Raw genomic sequence first — 16,005 nt, 5'->3', positions numbered from 1 at the left:
GCCCTGGCCTCTGCTACCTGTAGCTAAGTGCTCAGTTGATCCGCAACGCGGCGCGCTGGGAGAGCTCGTTCTCGCGAGAGTGCAGCTCCCTTCTTGGCGGTGACAGTCAAGGCTGCCAGAAGACCGTCATGGACGCCCTCGGTGACTGCGTTTGGCCGCGGGCAACCTCCGAGCTAATACTTCTCCCAGTCACGGGACTGGAGTGCGTGGGGGACCGGCTGTTGGCGGGTGAGGTTTGGTTCGAGGCGCGCTAGCGGGCTAAGACACTGAGAGCGTGCTTGGGCGGGGCCACAGGGACAAAGGGATGCCCGGAGGTGGACTGGTGGCCAGATGAGGCCGGCTGGAAGATTGGAACTGAGACCATTAGATGGCGGGAACGAGGGCCAACTAAGGAGGGCTGGGCCCGAGAGACCGAAAGTTGATGTGGTTGTTACATCCCCACGTTGCAGCCAACGTGGAAAGAAAGGGTGGGCAGAGACGCGGGAAGGTGCAGAGAACGCAGTCGTTAGAAGTTGGGGGAATGGGGTGCATGTCCCGAAGAGCTGGGCGGATGTTTGGCCTCTCCTGAGGACGCCCTAGTAAATCGGTGGGTCAAGAATTTGGCGCGCGGGGGGGGGGGGGGCGTGGCAGGGGTGTGGCCTCTCGTGGGCTGGTGAGGCTCTTCTCCAGAAGGTAAAGGGTTGATGTAGGTCTTCTGAAGACGGTGGGGTCGCGAAAGATTGCGCGTGAGACCTCTTAATGGAGCAGTGCCCAGAGAGACCAGAGATGAGTTCCCCACTAAGATGGTTGGGGTACCTGAAGACTTGGTGGCGAAGCATATGCCTTGGTACATATCAGCAAAGGCTTGGGACCCGAGGTCTCAGTCTTAGGCTTGACATGAAACCGCTAGGGATTGAAGATGGTGCTCTGAGCTTTGTAAGGGTTCCTAGGCTGGGCACTGGCCATCAGGCCTCAGTGTGCTACCACCTGAAAGGGTCAAGTGTATGAATGTGCATGTGGCGGGGTGGGATAGTATAGGTTTTTTTGGCTTTTAGTTACTGGAAATTCCCCACATGGCTCGTGCATGCTAGGCAAGGGCTCTACCACTGAGCCACATCCCCAGCCCAAAAGTTTTAAAGGGAAAACATAATTTATTGTTTTTTTCATTTTAAAGGTCAGGGATAGTAGGTCTTGGATGTAGCTCACTGATAGAATGCTTGCCTGCTATGCGCAAGGCTTTGGATTCTATCCCCAGGGAGGAAAAATGAAAGTCAGGGGTAGTTACTGGCATGACTGACTCCAGATTATTGAGTCAACAGGATTCTACATTTCCCAGATCTTGGCTTCTGGCTCCATTCTCATCAGGCAACATTAAGGGTTTTAAGCAGGAGAAGGACTTGGGAAATAAAGGTTAGGAAGCACTTCAAGTGAATTCACCTATTCATATGGGTTATCTGTTTATTTTGAAGTCTGGGGATTGAACCTAAGGATGCTCTATGAGCTACATCCAGCCATTTTTATTTTTTATTTTGAGACAGGATCTTGCTAAGTTTTCCAGACTAGTCTCAAACTTGTGATATTCTTGCCTCAGTTGCCAGAGTAGCTGGGACTATAGACATGTGCCACTGTGTCTTGTTTAAAGGGCAGTTGCCTGGGTGCCTCTTAGTCATGACATGACAAGCAGGATACCACTATACTTAGGAGGTTGACCCCAAGATACTTTCATAAGATTACAATTTTTTTTCCCTTTTGATACTGGGGATTAAACCCAGGGGTGCTTTACCACTGTGCCACATCCCCAACTCTTTGAGACAGGGTCTTGCTAAGTTGATTAGGTTCTCACCAAGTTGCTGATCTTGGCGATCCTCCTGCTTCATCTGTGTCACTGGTATTACAGGCATCTGCCACTGCGTCTGGCCTTTTTTTTTTTTTTTTCTTTTAAGATGGGGTCTTGTGGGCTGGGGTTGTAGCTTAGTGGTAGAGGCACTGGATTCAATCCTCAGCACCACATAAAAATAAATAAAATAAATGTATTGTGTCCAACTACAACTAAAAAAATATATATATATAAAAGTATCAAAAAAAATAATAAAGGTATTGTGTCCATCTACAACTAAAAATAAATTTTAAAAAAAGAAGGGGTCTTGCTATGTTGACTAGGCAGGGCTGAAAGTCCTGGGCTTAAGTGATCATCCCAGTTCAGCCTCCCAAGTAGGTGGGATGACAGGCAGAGGGTTGCTAGGTTGCCAGAATACTCTTCAACATCCCACACCTTCCTTCCTTCCTTTTTCAGTGTTATTGGGGATTGAACCCAGACCCATATGCTAAGTACATGCTGTATTATAGAACACATCCCAGTCCTTATCTACAGCTTAAATTCCATCCATGTACATCTATAATCTAAAGTTAGCCTTGTTCTCTCATGAAAGAATTCTAGGTCTAAATACACAAGTGCTTACAAATAGAAATATTCCTGCCACTTCCAGCAGTCCTCCAGCTGGGTGGTCCAGCTCTGCAGGAGAACACCAGCCACTTGGGTGCCCAAGACTGAACCACACTTTCCAAGCCAATCTAGATGACTTTTATTTCATGTGATACCTGTCTATTTCTCTGCTTTTATGATCATCATGTTCATGACCCCCTCAGTTGCATCCTCTCTAGCCTTTTCTTGAGCCTTCATTTCCTGCCACGTTACCCAAAGCTCTTGCACACTTTAGGGCCTGTTGTATTCTCTGCCAATTTCTTCCTTCCTGTAGCTGACAGTTCTTTATCTTTGAATCCTCACCCTAAATGTTGTAGCTTCATGTTGGCCTCCCATGACTTTCATCTAGTCTTTTAAGATTGAACAAGGTTTCTCAGTATTGCCACTATTGACATTTGAGATCAGATAATTTGTAGCATGTCTGGTCCTAGTTGCCTACAGCACAACCCCTAGTTATAACAAAAAATGTCTCTAGACATTGCTGAATGTCTCCTGGGGGAATCTTGCTGAGAATCACTGGATTACACACACACACACACACACACACATGTGTATATCTCAAATATATAAAATGCAGGGGTTGAACCCAGGGCCTTTTGCATGTCTAAGCACATGCTCTACCACTGAATTACACCCCTAGTTCCTTATTTATTTATTTATTTATTTATGCAGTAACTAGGGATTAATGCCTCCCACATACTAGACAACTGCTGTACCACTGAGGAAAATCCCTAGCCCTTTTTTTTTGAAAATTTTAAGACAGGGTGTTGCTCTTATAAGAAGAAAGAAAGAACACCCCTGCATTCAATCCCCAATACCAAAAAAAAAGGAAGGGAAGGAAGAGAGAAACAAATTGAACACATTGCAACAGAAGCCAGAAGAGATTTTTGCTTTTTGTTTTGTTCCTAGTATGTGCCAAACCCTGTGTAGGCTCTTGATGACAATACAACTATGCCTTCTAAGGGCTCTTTGTGTTGCTGCTATGCCAGAGCTCTCTAAGCCTAAGTCTCCATACACAGAGGGGCCTTTCACAGCTGAGCAGTGGTAGGGCAAGAACTCAAGCCCACACTTCTGCCACCAAAGTGTGGGCTACTGCCTGGTATGGAAGCATGCACCTCTAATCCCAGCAACTTGGGAGGCTGAGGCAGGAGTATTGCAAGTTTGAGGTCATCCTGGGTAACTTAGCAAGACCCTAAAAACAGGGTCGGGGTGTAGCTTAGTAAAATGTTTGCCTAACATGTGCAAGGCTCTGGGTTCAATCCCCAATACCACACACACACATACATATACACATATGAAATGTGTGGGCTGCCTCTGCTACTTCCCTTCATTGATACTGAATATGCTCATATATTCTGCAGTCCAGGGAATAGGTTGCTATGGCCCCAACACAGGAAAGTTTGCCTTACTGGGCATAGCCGTGCTCCTGATGGAAGGGGAATCAGGAAGAATGAATGTACAAATAGAGGAAGCTGAGGATTCAGGAACTAAAACTGAGGGAGGGAGTTCCCATCTGAATGTGAGAGGGAGGGGGACTGTGAGTTTGAGGATTTCATGGTGATTAATGAGGAGAGCAGAAAGTTGCAATGGGAGAGAGCTAAAGATGAAACCAAGGATGTTTGAAGGTTCAAGCTAGAGGATTTTGTGACCTGATTCATTCATAGGCTACATGCTGAAGTCTCCTTGCCCCCATCTCCTCTCCATGGGTCATCAGAGTTAGGAGAGTGATTCTGATATGGCTCTTTGCCTCTGTCTAGGTGAGGGACCTGATGTCCTGGTGTACAGCTTGGACTTGGGCGGGCATCTGCGGATGATGAAGCGAGTGCAGAACCTGCTTGGCCACTACCTTATCCATGGTTTCCGAGTGCGGCCAGAGCCCAATGGAGATGATTCGGAGGCCATGGTAGCTGTGTTTGGGAGCAAGGGACTCCGAATTGTGAAAATTAGCTGGGGCCAGAGCCGCTTCCGGGAGCTCTGGCGCTCTGGCCTATGGAATATGTCCGACTGGATCTGGGATGTACGCTGGCTTGAGGGCAATGTCGCCTTGGCCCTGGGCCACAACTCAGTGGTGCTATATGACCCTGTGATAGGATGCATGCTACAGGATGTACCCTGCACAGACAGGTGTACCCTCTCCTCAGCATGCTTGATTGGAGACACCTGGAAGGAGTTGACCATTGTGGCAGGTGCTGTCTCCAATCAGCTTCTAGTCTGGTATCCAGCAGCTGCCTTAGTAGACAACAAGCCGGTGGCACCTGACCGACGAGTCAGTGGCCATGTGGGTGTCATCTTCAGCATGTCATACCTGGAAAGCAAGGGCTTGCTGGCCACAGCTTCAGAAGACCGAAGTGTCCGTATCTGGAAGGTGGGCGACCTGCGGGTACCTGGGGGGCGGGTGCAGAATATTGGACACTGCTTTGGGCACAGTGCCCGTGTGTGGCAAGTCAAGCTCCTAGAGAATTACCTTATCAGTGCAGGAGAGGACTGTGTCTGCTTGGTGTGGAGCCATGAAGGTGAAATCCTCCAAGCCTTTAGGGGCCACCAGGGCCGTGGGATCCGGGCCATCGCTGCTCATGAAAGGCAGGCATGGGTGATCACTGGGGGTGATGACTCAGGCATTCGGCTATGGCACCTGGTAGGGCGTGGCTACCCAGGCTTGGGGGTCTCAGCTCTCTGTTTCAAGTCTCCTAGCCGGCCAGGTACCCTCAAAGCCGTGACACTGGCTGGATCTTGGCGACTACTGGCAGTGACTGATACAGGAGCCCTTTATCTCTATGACCTTGAGGTCAAGTGTTGGGAGCAGCTGCTAGAAGACAAGCACTTCCAGTCTTACTGTCTGCTGGAGGCAGCTCCTGGTCCTGAGGGCTTTGGACTGTGTGCCATGGCCAATGGTGAGGGTTGTGTCAAGGTTGTCCCCATCAACACTCCAGCTGCTGCTGTAGACCAAGCCCTGTTCCATGGGAAGGTTCATAGCCTGAGCTGGGCCCTGCGTGGCTATGAGGAGCTCCTGTTGCTGGCATCAGGCCCTGGTGGGGTTGTGGCTTGCTTGGAAATCTCCGCTGCACCCTCTGGCAAGGCCATCTTTGTCAAGGAGCGTTGCCAGTATCTCCTGCCCCCAAGCAAGCAGAGATGGCACACATGCAGTGCCTTCCTGCCTCCAGGTGACTTTTTGGTATGTGGTGACCGTCGCGGCTCTGTGCTGCTATTCCCATCCAGACCAGGTCTGCTTAAGGACTCTGGGGTTAGAAGCAAGGCTATTGCTGAGGGACCTATAGCAGGTAGTGGCAGTGGGAATGCTGTGGCCGGGTGGGGCCCTGTATCTACCCTCCATTCTCTGCATGGGAAGCAGGGTGTGACCTCAGTCACCTGCCATGGTGGCTATGTGTACACCACAGGGCGTGATGGCACCTACTACCAGCTCTTTGTGCAAGGTGGCCAGCTTCAGCCAGTTCTGCGCCAGAAGTCCTGTCGAGGCATGAACTGGGTGGCTGGGCTTCGCATGGTGCCTGATGGGAGCATGGTCATCCTGGGCTTCCATGCAAATGAATTTGTGGTGTGGAGCCCCCGGTCACATGAGAAGCTGCACATCATCAACTGTGGTGGAGGGCACCGCTCCTGGGCCTTCTCAGATACTGAAGCAGCCATGGCCTTTGCCTACCTTAAGGATGGAGACGTCATGCTATACCGGGCTTTAGGTGGCTGCACCCGGCCACATGTAATTCTTCGGGAAGGTCTACATGGTCGTGAGATCACTTGTGTAAAGCGCGTGGGCACCATCACCCTGGGGCCCGAATTTGAGGTACCCAGCCTTGAGCAGCCTGATTACCTAGAGCCTGGTAGTGAGGGCCCTGGTCTGACAGATATTGTGATTACATGCAGTGAAGACACTACTGTCTGTGTCCTGGCACTCCCCACAGCCACAGGTTCAGCCCATGCACTCACAGCTATATGTAACCATATCTCCTCGGTGCGTGCCGTTGCGGTGTGGGGCACTGGCACCCCAGGTGGTCCTCAGGATCCTCGACCAGGTCTGACAGCTCATGTAGTGTCAGCAGGGGGTCGAGCTGAGATGCACTGCTTCAGCATCATGGTCACTCCTGACCCCAGCACCCCAAGCCGCCTTGCCTGCCACGTTATGCACCTTTCATCTCACCGGCTGGATGAGTACTGGGACCGGCAGCGCAATCGGCATCGGATGGTCAAGGTGGATCCTGAGACCCGGTAATGTGCACTTTCAGGCAGGGGAATAGGGTGGAAATATGAAGGGCAAGTCCTGGGTGGTGTCCCCAGGCTTTCAGACTCCATCTGACAGCTATATTTTCTCTACTGTAGGTACATGTCCCTTGCTGTTTGTGAACTTGACCGGGCTGGACTTGGCCCCATTGTGGCTGCAGCCTGTAGTGATGGGGCAGTGAGGTGAGAGCATGGGGCCCAGTAGGTGGGGTGATAGGGTATAAGGTTGTCTGACATAGCTTCTGAGCTGGGCCACCTCCTGGCCCCCAGGCTCTTTCTTTTGCAGGACTCTGGGCGAATTCTACAGCTCCTTGCTGAAACTTTCCACCATAAGCGGTGTGTCCTCAAAGTCTACTCATTTACCCATGAGGCACCCAACCAGCGGCGGTAAGGGGCTGAATGACAGTCCTGCATGGGTTAGGTGGGGAGTTCCTGCTTCTCTCTCCATTCCTCACTGACCTGGCTGCCCTTTCCTGGCTCCTAGGAGGCTGCTGCTTTGCAGTGCAGCTACTGATGGCAGCCTAGCCTTCTGGGATCTCACCACGGTGTTGGACCGTGGTTCCATGGTCCTGGAACCTGCAGGACACCCTGGGCTTCCTTACCGTGAGTAGTTAATGTGTAGCCATGACTGTCCCTTCCCACTTCTCACTTTGCCCTTACATACAAGGCAGGCAGGGCCCTAAAATCCAACCTTTTATTTCAGAGCTGGGTACTCCCTGCCTGACCCTCCAGGCTCATAGCTGTGGTGTCAACAGTCTGCACACCTTACCAACATGTGAGGGCCACCATCTTGTGGCCAGTGGCAGTGAGGATGGCTCCTTGCATCTCTTCAAGCTTGCTGTGGAGATACCAGAGCTGGAAGATGCTGTGGGGGAGGCTGAGCTGGTGCCCCAGCTGCGTGTGCTTGAAGAATACTCTGTCCCCTGTGCACATGCCGCCCATGTGACAGGCCTCAAGATCCTAAGCACAAGCCTCATGGTCTCAGCCTCCATTGACCAACGGCTAACTTTCTGGCGTCTGGGGCATGGTGAGCCCATTTTCATGAACAGCACTGTATACCACGTGCCAGATGTGGCTGATATGGATTGCTGGCCTGTGAGCCCCGAATTTGGCCATCGCTGTGCTCTTGGGGGCCAGGGGCTTGAGGTTTACAACTGGTATGACTGAGGTGTCCTACAGTGGCTGGTGTGCTGGGCAAGGGGTCTCCTCACAGATAGTGGAGCAGGAGTCAACTGTCTGTGCTCATGTCCAGTGTGCCTTGAGGAGGGGAGAAGGTGGAGGCTGTGGGTTCCTGACTCCACAGCAGGAGCTGGAGGTGAGTAGAGTACTGCCTAGGTGGACCAAGAATATGCCCCACTCCCCATAGTAGACATAACCTTGTAACAGAAGCAATTTATTTTGGCTTTAAGCTCCCGGAGTCTGTGGAGTTTGTAAAATTATCAACTGGAAGAAAAATGCCAAACATTCCCAAATACTTGGCCCTCTGTGGCTTTAGATGTGGTTCAATGGAGGGATGCCCAGCATAGCCAGGCCAGTATGGAGTATCTCACGCACGGCTTTCAGAAGCTGCAAGCGGGCAAACATCTGACCAAAGAGGTGTGGCCGAGGCTCCTGGAGGAGAAGGGACCTGCTGGTCTCATTTTTTGCTTCCCTTGCCTTCACTCTGAACTCCTCTGCCCTTCCCACATATTCCCTTTTGCTGTGTACTCACCCCTAGGACATGTATCCGGTTATAGTATGAGCTGAAATCCATGCTGAGCTGTATCAGGAATTTGCATACCTAGAGACAGAGATAGTTACTGGCCCATGTCTTTTTGTGCCCCATCTTAGAATAAAGAATAGAGTGTGACATGTCTGGTCTGGTCTTCTGTGCCTTACCATCTCTGTGTGAGCAGTGACACGGAGCCCCGGGGATACACAGGTCAGGACTGCAGTCTGACTCAACAGATCCGAGAAGGGAAGGACACTGTTGAAGAGCAGCAACCACTCGCCCTGTGGGGTACAAGGGTGCTGGGAGGCAAAGTCCAAGGGTACTGCTTGTGTCAGATACTCAAGAAGGGCACTCACCTCATCTTGTAGCAGCGAGAAGTCCAGACTGCTCACAGGTGGGAAAGTAGGGTACAGACCTTGTTCCATACAGCGTTTGTAACCCTCAAAGAGTGTGGCAAGACGGGCACAATTATACATGACAAAGGTGCCACTCTTTGTGCCCTTTGTGGAGATGTTACTGTCAGTCAGGGCCAGATGGAGCTAGAGAATGAAGACACAATTTCAGAGAGAGTAGACATCAAGCCTTAGTCCTATGAGGTGTCCAGACTCACCTGACTCTGTGGGGCTGTGCTTAGCATCTCAAACTTGATGGTAGCCACAGACAGAACCCCAAAGATCTCTATCCAGGCTGGGTCTGGGGGAATATAAGTTAGTATTTCAGTCTCTGCAAATGGAACGGGTACAAATGACCTGGCCTTACTCCAGGGCACAGCTAGGGTTTCTCAGGTGCACCTTGTGCCAGACTACCACCGTGCTTCAGAGCTGAGGCCTTGCACACCTGGGTATGTCGGGACCTGCATGTTGAAAGAAGAGAGCCAATAGGCACAATCCTAATAAAAATTTCTACCTCCCAATCTCAATCTCCCTGCCTTAGGTTGGCCTTCCTTCCAGCTTCACTTACTCATAGTATTCAAGGGCAGTCATCAAAGTTCCAGGTGCACCAGCTACTTTTACTGGGCCACAGACCAGGTGCTTCTGTAGAAGACATCAGGGGTTCAGCCCAATTGGCACTGCATTCCAGCCATTAGTCCATTAAGGAACCCAAATCTGGTGCCTCTACTCCACCCTCCCTCCAACCTGTATTCACCAAGCATAGTGCCTCCCTTTCAAGCCCAGTTCCTCAAGACATGGTGCAATTTATCTTTTTATTCAATATTCCTAGGATATGCCTTCAGATTTTACCTTCTCCAGGGCTTCTGCAACTGTTGCATATGCCTGTTCATTTAGTCTCCCTCAAGCTCAAGTCTCAGTTTCTTGATCTACCAGCTAATGAGCCTCTTTCAGTTTGGGGGAGTCTATTATCACTAACCTACCTGTCTGAGTGGAGCCTGGTCATCCAACTTCCACCAAAGTAGGTCCAACTTTTGTTGTTGGAACTCCTCCTCACAGCTCACCACATGTACAACTATGCAGCTGTCTACACCAGCATCTGGAGCCACCGTCTTATAAAGAAAAACGACAGTTACTGCAAAAATGCAGGATATTTGGTTTGCCAGAGGCTTATGGAACTGGAAGTTACTAACCAGGCTTTGGTGGTTGTCTTCTGGCCAATGCTGCACAGCTTCCTGCAGCTCAGCCAGCACAGAGAGCAGGTCCTCGGTCACTGCAAACAGAACAATAAAACAGGTACTGAGACTGACAGAGATACTTCCTCCTTTCTGATTCTGCTAGGCTCCAGGTCCTACCAAGACAGTTGTCCACACTGGGGTCATAGCCAGCCCTGTGGCCCTGTTCTTCTACCAGATCCTTCAGGCATAGTCTTCCCAAGACGCCAGGGGGCAGTGTCTCCCCATCATGCAGAGAGGTTAGCTCTGCTAGCACACGGCTCTTCAGGGTTTCAGTAGACGCTCTTGCAGAGGCAGTGGGCCAGTCCACCCTCAGTTTCTGCAGGAAAGTTGGCATGTGCGGGTCCCGCACAGCGGGCACTAGGTGCACACACATCCTGCAAAGCGAGGGTGGTCACCTCAGCCTGGGCACCGAGTCCCAGATCGCTTCCCACTCTCCGAGGCTATCCCCAAAGATACCGCCTTTCTCCATTCTAACCTCAAGTCTGCACTTACCCTTGAGTACGCAGAGTTCGCCCCAGGTGATCCGCCACAAGTACTGCACGCAGCTGGCTCAGGCGGAGTGCGTCAGGGCTGCAGCGCAAAGCCGGGCAGTGTAGGACTACTCGCGGTCCCGGCGAGGCAGGTCTGGTGGGCGTGGCATAGGAGGCAACTGAGCCGAGGACACGCTGAAAGACTGCAGGTCGCTGCAACTGGAGCGCCAAACCCGCTGGTGTCGGCGCGCAGCGCAGCACCGGGGCCACACCGGGACCCTGCAGGCTAGCGACCGCATGGAACACATGCTCCGGCACCTACGAGCAGACAGGCGTGTGAGCAGGCCGCAACTTCCCTGAAACCCTCGACCTTACATCTCCGCCGGGCTCCCGCACACCTGCTCGTCCCCGAAGCGCGCCCGTAGAGCTTGTCGCGGTGCCAGGAAGTCTCGGACACGCAGGTGCCGGGCACGGGTCTCCTTAAACCACACCGGACCCCCAGGTCCTAAGGCAGCGTTAAGGGCCCCCAGCGTCTCCCCGACCCCAAGTCGCCCAGTCGCCATGGCGACCGGAAGTAAAATATTCGGAGGTGGAACTTCCGGGTGAGCCCCGAACCGCTCCGGGAGGATCTGGTGGAGGTCTGGTTAAGTGGACAGGTGCGCTCTCAAGTGAGCCGAGTCAGCCGCATTCGACCTACCTACCCAGTGTTCCCTCCGTGTGGCCCTCCTGCACTTCTGGGCCCCGAGAGTGCCTAGGGTTCTTTATTGCTGCTCTGCATTAGCAATCAGTAAAAGAATTCTTGTGAGGGGAGGGGGCGCAGACAAGAAATCTTGTCATCAGTCTCAAATGTGTGTTCCTGTTCATTTTAAATAATGTTTCATTTCCCCCATTTTAAACGTTATGAAAATGTCAGAAGTACCAATTCATTTTAAATAATGTTTCATTTCCCCCATTTTAAACGTTATGAAAATGTCAGAAGTACCAAACGAGTTGTCATTGGAATGCGGCTGTAACGTAAAACACTTTCACGACCTACTTTTAAAAACCTTATTTTTAAAAGAACTGTGTTCTATGGTTTCAGGTTATTGGCAAACCTTCTCTTGAGATTCAAGTAGTCTTTACTCCCAATAAATGCCCAATCTGATAGAATTTCCCGTTTCCTTCTCTTGACACCTGAGGAATTAGAACCATCATGGACCATGCTCGGATTCACACGCCTGAATTCCCAGCGGCTCGGGAGGCTGAGACAGGAGAATCAGGAGTTCAAAGCCAGCCTCGGCAATGGCGAGGCCCTAAGCAACTCAGTGAGACCTTGTCTCTAAATAAAATATGAAATAGGGCTGGGGATGTGGTTCAGTGGACAAGTGCCCCTGAATTCAGTCCCCAATATCCTCTCCACCAAAAAAAAAAAAGAACCTTCATGGTTTCCAGAATTACCAGTTCCTTTAACCTGGTGTACTTCACTAGCAACCCTTTAATACTTACAGTAAGCATTAAAAACAATACACAAATAAACAATGTGACCATGAGAAGACTCAACTAAACAGGTCATAGGAGTATCCTGCTTTTATACCAGCAGGAAAGCTCTTTTTCTGTATAGCAAAAGGGTTCCAAATGTTTTCATTTTAATGTAACTTAAGCCTGTGCTGCCCTTCTAATAGCGATTGAACCTAACTCATGATCTCTGGAAGAGGGGAGGTGCCCAGAGGTTGGACAAAGAGGGAATTCTAAGGAGAGGGAAAGGTTAGCAAGGTCCCTTTCTGGGCTGGGGCTATGAGGCCCTGTTGGAAGGCTCCGAAAGAGCACTGGGCGGACACGACATTCCCGATGGCTTCTTGGGTGCCCACTCAACGGGAGTGATCGTGTCATTCCAAAGCACTTTCCATGCCACAGGCGAAAGACCTGGAGACAGCTGCTAGCAGGGGCCCACCGGCAAGCTGGGGACCTCAGCTACTCTCAGTCCAAGAAGACGGTTGGGGTGGTTTTTCCCCAGGAAGTGAAGGGCTATCTTTAGCAAGCCGTGGGCTGGGGCGGCCTATGGGACTCACCGCCATTGCAGCCCTACCCGATGGACCCAGGTCCTCCCTCACCAAAGCTCTCATGGAGTTCCAGTGAAGGCCACCAGCCCAAGCATTCGATGTCTACGCTTGCCATCTGCAGCCTGAGGGCGCACCTGAGAGAGGGACGGAGACCAGGGTGGCCCAGTACAGTCAGTGTGCCTGGGGATCAGGGGCCACTCCATCTGGGCTAGGGCGCTGCTCAGGCAGAAGAGCAGGGAACGAAATCCAAGCGCAGCTGGAATGCTCTGGAGACAACAGCTGCTTTTGGGATTCCGTTGCCCGCTGTCCAGCCGTTGGAGGGGGGCTCCTGCCCCCAGGTCACTCGCACTGTGATCAGCTCAAAACCCACACCCATCCCCAGTCCCAGGGTGTGGACTAGGCAGAAGTAGGTGGTGTAATCGAGTCTAGTGAGAATGAGGCGCTCACCTGGGCCCCAGAACAATAGGAGGGAAGGTGGGCGCCTCCCCTGGGACCAGGTCCCGATCCGGATTAGATCCGCAGGGCAGGATTAGCCCTGTGGGTCCCACGCAGCTGGAGCCACTGGTGCGGTGACGGTGGTGGGGCGAGCTTCGGAATCTGCCAAGAGGAAAGCGCGCCCGTGGGGGCCGGAGAGGAAGTCAACGCGCGCGCCCACTTCGGGGACACCCCCGCGCTCGGGGGCCTTTGTCCGCTGACGCTGCCAGCGTCCAGACAGCCAGGGGCCGAATGGGCCCACACAGTAGTCACAGGACAACTGGAAGGCCATTGGGACTAGCCCTGGCAAATCCAACCCCAGGCCAGACTGCGCTGAGCCTCCTGCCCACCCGACCCCGAGGGTAGCAAACGCGACAATGTCTCGCTGAGGCCACCACAGAGCCAACGCGCGGAGATGTCCGAACCCCGCGCGGGCGTTCGTGAGTCTTGCGCCAGTAGGCCCTTTACTTGGCTGAGAACAGGGGGCAGGGAAACCCGGAACGCGCAGAGTGAAGGAGGACGGGATGATGTTCCGGGTGCTGTGTAGTTCACGTCTGGTCCGGTTCGGCCCAGTTAGTCCCACCTGAACAGCTACATTAGTCGTGCCATGGCGTGCCCTTCCGCTGGCTCTGGCTGTCCTCAGGCTTGAAGCCATTTTAAGGCGAAACCACCTGGCCACGCCCCCTCGCGCTCCCGAGAAGCCAATCCACGCGCGGCCACGCCTTCTGCAGCGCGCGGCAGTGCAGCCAACGGTCGCGCGAATGACGGTTGGTGAGGGCCGTGATTCCGAAACTAGCTAGGGAAACCTTAGCCACCCGTCCCGCCCACGAAGCCCGACACCGAAAAGCCTGGGATTAGGTGCTTGGAGGCTGGCACCACACCCTGGCCAGGTGTGCAGCAGAGGACCAGGTGCTTGGTCGCTCCGCCCCTGGTCCCGGGAGCCCCGCAGAATGCCTGAGAGCCTCGGGGCCAGGCCGAGACTGCGACCCAGGCAATGCCCGGAAGACGGCGACGGGACCAGGTGTCCACTCCCTAGGGACGATGGGCGGAGAAATGGGGAGGGGCTGGCGGCAGGTGCCGTCACCCGAGCGGCGCCTGGAACGCGAGCTCTTGAGAGTTAAAATTGCCTGCTGGGCCGGCCTAATTGCGCAGTCCCCTCCCGGACGTATGGGGCGCTGTAGCTACACTAGGTCAGGCTCCGCTACCTTCTCACTATTCCTGCGGAGGACTCGCTACGCTCAGAGCAGCCATGGCCACCGCTTTCTCGCTCCGTTACCTCTACAGAGCGCGACCCGTGCCGCGCTTCCTACATGTTGCGCTGCAGTGGTAAGTCCGGCCCCCCCGGCCCCGACCTTCTGCCTCCCAGCTCCAAGATCCGCACAGCCCCGGATGTGCGCCCGACCTTGCCCCTTCCGCAGGTTTCCACAGCGTGGGCACCGACTGTCGCTAGCTGATGATGAATTGTATCAGCGGACTCACATTTCTCTGCTGCAACGCGAGTTCCCGCATGTCATGTACATTGATAGCTACAACAGCCGAGGCTTCACTATCAACGGAAATCGAGTGCTCGGTCCTTGTGCGCTGCTCCCGCACTCGGTGGTACAGTGGAATGTGAGCCCTTCCCCGCAGTGGGCAAACAGGCCAAATTACAGTCCTTCTCCCTGCTTGTGTCCCTGGCAAATTTGGCTTTTCCTTGTTATCCGGTAGTCAGAGTTTGGAGGGCGGCGGCTAGAAGGTAACTTAGGTAGATTTGATTGTCGTATTGAATTGGCCCCCACCCATACAGGTGGGATCCCACCAGAACATCACAGAAGAAAGCTTCTCCCTCTTCTGGTTGCTGGAGCCCAGGATAGGTATGAAGGGTAGGGGAAGACTGAGGTGCTCTAAGCCTGGAAAGGATACCCGATCCTCTCAACAGACCTGATTGTAAAATAGCCATCTCTCACTTCCCTAGAGATTGTTGTGGTGGGCACTGGAAACAGGACTGAGCGGCTACACTCTAAGGTGCTGCAAGCCATTAGGCAGCGGGGCATCGCTCTGGAAGTGCAAGACACAGTAAGTCTTGTAAATGCTGTGGGAGCTCAGGCCTAACCCCAAGGAAACTAACGACTTATCTTTGCAGCCCAGTGCCTGTGCCACCTTCAACTTCCTGTGTCATGAAGGCCGAATGACAGGAGCTGTTCTCATCCCCCCACCTGGAGAGACTTCACTCACATATATGAGCCAAGATGCAGAATGAACAGGAAGTGATCAGCTGTTCAGGAGGGACACTTTATAAAGTGCAGATGTTCCCATTGTTTTCACTGTCCTCTCCATTGGCACTAAACACTTTTCATGCTTGACAGGAATATAATTTATATAATTCTCCCATTTTGTATCAGGTGTGTTGCTGGCCAGGGGTTGCTGGGTCAGTGGGCCACTGGTGGAGGTGAGGAGAAAGCAAAGGGTCACTATTTTATCTAGACTATTCCTTCACTTCAGAGGCCAGGAGGCAGATGTTTTGTTTCAGATCTTATGGACATTTATATGAGTTTCTCCAGGATCCTTTTAAAGATTCATATTAGGGAGTACACATCCAAGTCTTGAACTAGTCCCATGCAGCCAAGCTTTAGGCTAGCAGGAGGCTTTGTATACACCCGTTCCAGACTATAATGTGACACCCCCAACTCCCTCAAGAGCAGAGTTAAGATTCTCAGTGTGAAATAAACCCTAAGAAGCCAGAACTGATTTGAGAACATCCCCCTATGGAATATATGTATTTTTTTAAGTCAGATATACACAATATATTTGTTTTTAGGAACCCAGTGCCTCACATGTGCAAGGCAAGTGCTCTACCACTGAGTTACAACCTTAGCCCCCAGGAAGAAGTTTTTAAACTGGAACTACCGTCTTAGAAGGACCATGGAGCACTTTTATCCACGGAACAAAATGAGGTTGCTATTTGTATCTGCAGATCCCCCATGTGCCTGGTGACCCCAAAGATCAGGCAT

At 52.4% G+C, this 16,005-nt stretch overlaps 3 protein-coding genes across 6 annotated transcripts; 2 read left to right on the top strand and 1 right to left on the bottom strand.

Annotated features, from left to right (window-relative positions):
• Nucleotides 1-19: 19 nt before the first annotated feature.
• Wdr6 (WD repeat domain 6) lies at nucleotides 20-8,543 on the top strand. The gene is made up of 6 exons (XM_058574828.1): nucleotides 20-233; nucleotides 4,224-6,682; nucleotides 6,794-6,877; nucleotides 6,965-7,081; nucleotides 7,179-7,297; nucleotides 7,398-8,543. The coding sequence occupies exons 1-6, from the start codon at nucleotides 129-131 to the stop codon at nucleotides 7,859-7,861; spliced, it is 3,348 nt and encodes a 1,115-aa protein (XP_058430811.1). The 5' UTR covers nucleotides 20-128; the 3' UTR covers nucleotides 7,862-8,543.
• On the bottom strand, nucleotides 7,375-12,723 carry Dalrd3 (DALR anticodon binding domain containing 3). 4 transcript variants are annotated; one of them, XM_046431610.2, is made up of 12 exons: nucleotides 10,901-11,142; nucleotides 10,525-10,820; nucleotides 10,150-10,406; nucleotides 9,988-10,067; nucleotides 9,778-9,906; nucleotides 9,366-9,439; nucleotides 9,197-9,258; nucleotides 9,016-9,098; nucleotides 8,762-8,944; nucleotides 8,573-8,686; nucleotides 8,406-8,474; nucleotides 7,375-7,951 (listed from the first exon to the last, which is right to left on the bottom strand). In XM_046431610.2, the coding sequence occupies exons 1-12, from the start codon at nucleotides 11,063-11,065 to the stop codon at nucleotides 7,937-7,939; spliced, it is 1,527 nt and encodes a 508-aa protein (XP_046287566.1). In that variant the 5' UTR covers nucleotides 11,066-11,142; the 3' UTR covers nucleotides 7,375-7,936. The 4 variants fall into 4 exon arrangements, with proteins under 4 accessions (XP_046287566.1, XP_046287567.1, XP_046287564.1 ...); XM_046431611.2 differs by lacking the exon at nucleotides 7,375-7,951 and adding an exon at nucleotides 8,072-8,305 and having other exon boundaries at nucleotides 10,901-12,723; XM_046431608.2 differs by lacking the exon at nucleotides 7,375-7,951 and adding an exon at nucleotides 8,072-8,321.
• A 1,041-nt stretch (nucleotides 12,724-13,764) lies between these two features.
• Ndufaf3 (NADH:ubiquinone oxidoreductase complex assembly factor 3) lies at nucleotides 13,765-15,385 on the top strand. Its single transcript, XM_046431615.2, has 5 exons — nucleotides 13,765-14,341; nucleotides 14,434-14,626; nucleotides 14,802-14,868; nucleotides 14,970-15,070; nucleotides 15,138-15,385. Exons 1-5 carry the CDS (start codon nucleotides 14,265-14,267, stop codon nucleotides 15,252-15,254), a joined length of 555 nt encoding a protein of 184 aa, XP_046287571.1. The 5' UTR covers nucleotides 13,765-14,264; the 3' UTR covers nucleotides 15,255-15,385.
• Nucleotides 15,386-16,005: the final 620 nt, after the last annotated feature.

Source organism: Marmota monax, unplaced genomic scaffold (genome assembly GCF_021218885.2).
Source record: "Marmota monax isolate L192 unplaced genomic scaffold, Marmota_monax_Labrador192_F-V1.1 WCK01_AAM20220418_F8-fsc00022, whole genome shotgun sequence".
NCBI lineage: Eukaryota > Metazoa > Chordata > Mammalia > Rodentia > Sciuridae > Marmota > Marmota monax.
This window is presented reverse-complemented; position numbering and strand designations above follow the sequence as displayed.